At 47.1% G+C, this 3,993-nt stretch overlaps 1 protein-coding gene across 1 annotated transcript; it reads left to right on the forward strand.

The window, feature by feature from the left end:
- The first annotated feature begins 716 nt into the window (after nt 1–716).
- On the forward strand, nt 717–3,724 carry LOC125525959 (retrovirus-related Pol polyprotein from transposon 17.6). Its single transcript, XM_048690961.1, has one exon. The coding sequence runs from the start codon at nt 2,404–2,406 to the stop codon at nt 3,715–3,717; it is 1,314 nt and encodes a 437-aa protein (XP_048546918.1). The 5' UTR covers nt 717–2,403; the 3' UTR covers nt 3,718–3,724.
- The last annotated feature ends 269 nt before the right edge of the window (nt 3,725–3,993 follow it).

Here is a 3,993-nt window from a genome sequence, read left to right on the forward strand (position 1 = left end):
TCGTACAACACTCAATTTTCTCTTACAGTAAATGATCCAACACATTTAGAAGCAATTTTTATTGCCTTTTTGCACTGATGACAACTTACTTGAAGGATCTTACTCAATCCATAGGTAGGTATGGTGGACTCTCAAAACAAGATTTTGGGTTTAAGGTTTTTGGATGCACAAGTGCTACTTCTTGAGCTTGCGTTGGTTTTTCCCCTGAAGAGGAAAGGGTGGCTCAGCATAGTAGAGATAAGTGTCGGTGTCAAAACTGGCGGATCTCGGGTAGGGGGTCCCGAACTTTGCGTCTAGGCTGGATGGTAACAGGAGGCAAGGGACACGAAGTTTTACCCAGGTTCGGGCCCTCTCGGTGGAGGTAAAAGCCTATGTCCTGCTTGATTAATATTGATGATATGGGTAGTACAAGAGTAGATCTACCATGAGATCGAGGAGGCTAAACCCTAGAAGCTAGCCTATGGTATGATTGTTGATGTGTGTGTTGTCCTACGGACTAAAACCCTCCGGTTTATATAGACACCGGATAGGGTTAGGGTTACATAGAGTCGGTTACAATGGTAGGAGATCTGAATATCCGTATCGCCAAGCTTGCCTTCCACGCCAAGGAAAGCCCCTCCCGGACACGGGACTGTCAGCAGTGTGACTCTAATGACACAAGACCAGGCTAAGGAAGTAGGAGTTTAAAGGAGCCAGTGGGCCGGATACGAGGTGGGTTGTAGCCCAAGTCAAGTGGAGCGACCAGAAGGGAGTACTAGTAGGGGAGTAGCGTGTTTGGTTAGACAGTTTTGGGAAATAGACAGTCTGTATCCTCTGAAGTCTGAACTGTATATTTTCTGTTCTTCCCCTTCCTCAAGTCTGTCTCTCTCTCTACCCCAGATTCCAATCTCCCTTTTACCTCAAATTCATGGATAATTAGTGAGTAGTGATCCCCAACCGAGTTCGGGACATCACAGTTGGTATGAGATTCAGGCGACCGGCGGCGGATCGGATTCGATTTCGACGAGGTTGGGCTCTCTCATAAAATCCCTCGTCGGTGTCGGAGTTCGCGGCGGCGGTGTGGGTCGCATTGATTCGGCGACACGGGTGGCGAGTTCCTGGCGGCGGTGTGCATTCGGCTGCGAATCGAGCGTGTCCCGCGGTTTCCACTAGCCATTCCGGTGGATGTAAAGTTCCGGCGGAGATACTCGGTTGGCGCAGCATGGTGGTGAAGGGATCAGTTGTAGGGGAATGGGCTTGCCCTTGTACTTGCTGATTCTGGCGGCGGTAGACACAGGGTGCAACGGCTCCTCCCAAGGCGAACGCACAGACGATGCTGATCCTCGACTCCATGGAGAGCTTCGAGCAACGGGTCCTCAAATAGCTCGAGGCGCTCACTTTGGTCACTGAGAAGATGGGGCGCATCGATGAGATTGCAGATCGATTGGATGGCCTTGACCAGAAATTCGAAGATCAAGTAGAGCGACTGGATGTTGTCCAAGGTAATCTCAATCTGACCATGAAGTCTGTGGGTGAAGTTCGACAGGAGCAGGCGACTACAGCTCATGATTTGCGTACCAAGTACTCTCCTCATGCATCATCTACAGGAGGAGATGGTATCCTGGGCTCCTCTCCTATGCAAGGACTCAAGGCTCCAGCGATGCAACACCAACATTAGCAGCCTCCACATTCGGTGCAGAGACCCCCAGAAGAAGTGGAGCCAATGGATGAACATCCTCATCGGAAACCATGGATTCCCAAGATGGATTTTCCACGTTTCGATGGGACTGAGGTGCGCATTTGGCTAGATGGATGTGAGGCTTATTTTTCTTTGTACCACATCCCTGACGAGTTCAAGGTCACCTCTGCCACTCTGCATTTGAATGGCGATGCTGCTCATTGGTACCATGCGTACAAAATGAATCATGCTTGGCCGAGTTGGATTGGGTTCAGGGCAGCAGTGTCCCAAGAGTTTGACCACAATGTCCATTGAAACACAATGCGCGACCTGATGCTTCTGAAACAAACAGGCTCAGTTGCTGAATATAAACAAGAATTCAGTCAACTGGTCTATCAGAGCAAACGGTTAGTGAGACGTTCCTCGTGACTCGTTTCTTGTTGGGATTGAAGGAAGAAATCCGGGGAGCTGTGGAACTTCAACTGCCCACTTCAGTGCAGAAGGCCACGGAGTACGCAATCGTGCAGGAGGAAATTCTGAACCGATCCAAAGCGCAGCGAGTACCTGGCCATAGGACTGCATATGTACGCACAGAACCTCGAACTCCATCAATTTCGCCAGGAGAATTGTGGAAAGCTCGTCAGCTCAAGGAGTATAGACGCACCCATGGGCTGTGTTTTAGTTGTGGCGACAAGTTTGCACCAGGCCATGTTTGCACCAAAACACCTACAGCTTCTGTCCAAGCCATGCAGTCTGAATCTAACGACATTTTGTCTGATGAGCTATTGGATGCAGTGGTGGCCCAGGAAACTGCTTTAGGCGAACTTCAACTATCAGTGAATGCATTGTCAGGTGCAGATCATCCCAAAACTATTAGGCTGAGGGCTCTCATTGGCAACCAAGTGGTCATTATCTTGTTTGATTCGGGAAGCACTCACAGTTTTATTGATACTTCATTGCTGAGCAGAATTCAAGTGGCAACTACAACCCTGCCTACATCTCTGAAGGTTCGCGTGGCAAATGGAGAAATGCTACAGTGCACTGAAGAAGTTCAAGAATTGAATTGGTGGGTGCAGGGCCACTCCTTCCAGTATAATTTCAAGGCCTTGCCAATGGGGGGTTATGACATGATTCTGGGAATGGATTGGCTCGAAAGTTTGGGCAAGATGGTGTGTCAGTGGAAAGAGAAATGGGTGAAATTCACTTACAACGAAGAAGTGGTTAAGTTGCAAGGACTCCTACCAGTGCCTTCCACCGAGTTAAAAGAGATATCATTGGAACAAGCATTAAGATGGCATACAGGGAATGATATTTGGGCCATAGCATTGTTGACACCAGTGAGTTCAACCCTAGAAACCTCTACTCCCGATGACATTCAAGCAGTCCTCCATCAATATGAGGATGTGTTCCAGGATAATAAGCAACTGCCTCCTTCTCGAGCTCATGACCATGCTATTCACTTAATTCCAGGAGCTGCACCAGTGAATATGAGACCCTATAGGTACTCTCCCTTGCAGAAAGATGAAATAGAGAGACAAGTCAATGAGATGTTGCAAGCTGGAATCATTGTGCCTAGTATGAGTCCCTTTGCCTCTCCTGTTTTGTTGGTGAAAAAGAAAGACGGAACTTGGAGATTCTGCATCGACTATAGAAAGTTAAATTCCATCACGGTTAAAAACAAGTTTCCAATGCCAATAGTAGACGAGCTTCTGGATGAGTTAGCTGGTGCCAAGTGGTTTTCCAAGATTGACCTGAGATCTGGATATCATCAGATTCGCATGTTACCTGAAGACGAACATAAAACAGCATTTAAAACTCACCAAGGGCACTATCAATTTCGGGTTATGCCTTTTGGAGTTACTAATGGACCACCTACTTTTCAATGTCTGATGAATTACATATTGAATCCTCGTCTCAGGAAGTACGTCATAGTGTTTATGGATGACATTTTGATTTTTAGCAAGAAATTACGGGAACATGTAGCACATTTGGCTACAGTCCTTCAGTTACTCAGAGAACACACTTTGTTTGCTAAGCTCAGTAAATGCACTTTTACGTAGCAGAAATTGGAGTATATGGGTCATATTATTTCTGCGGAAGGGGTCGCCACAGATCCAGAAAAAACACAAGCAATGTTGCAATGGCCTGTTCCTACAAATGTAACTGAATTAAGAGGCTTCCTTGGTCTGACAGGATATTACAGAAAATTTGTTCAAGGATATGGCATCATTGCTAAACCACTGACTCAGCTCCTTAAGAAACAAGGTTTTGTGTGGTCCTCTGAAGCTCAACAAGCATTTGACACTCTGAAATCAGCCATGGCCACTACCCCTGTC

Source organism: Triticum urartu, chromosome 7, assembly GCF_003073215.2.
Source record: "Triticum urartu cultivar G1812 chromosome 7, Tu2.1, whole genome shotgun sequence".
Taxonomy (NCBI): Eukaryota; Viridiplantae; Streptophyta; class Magnoliopsida; order Poales; family Poaceae; genus Triticum; species Triticum urartu.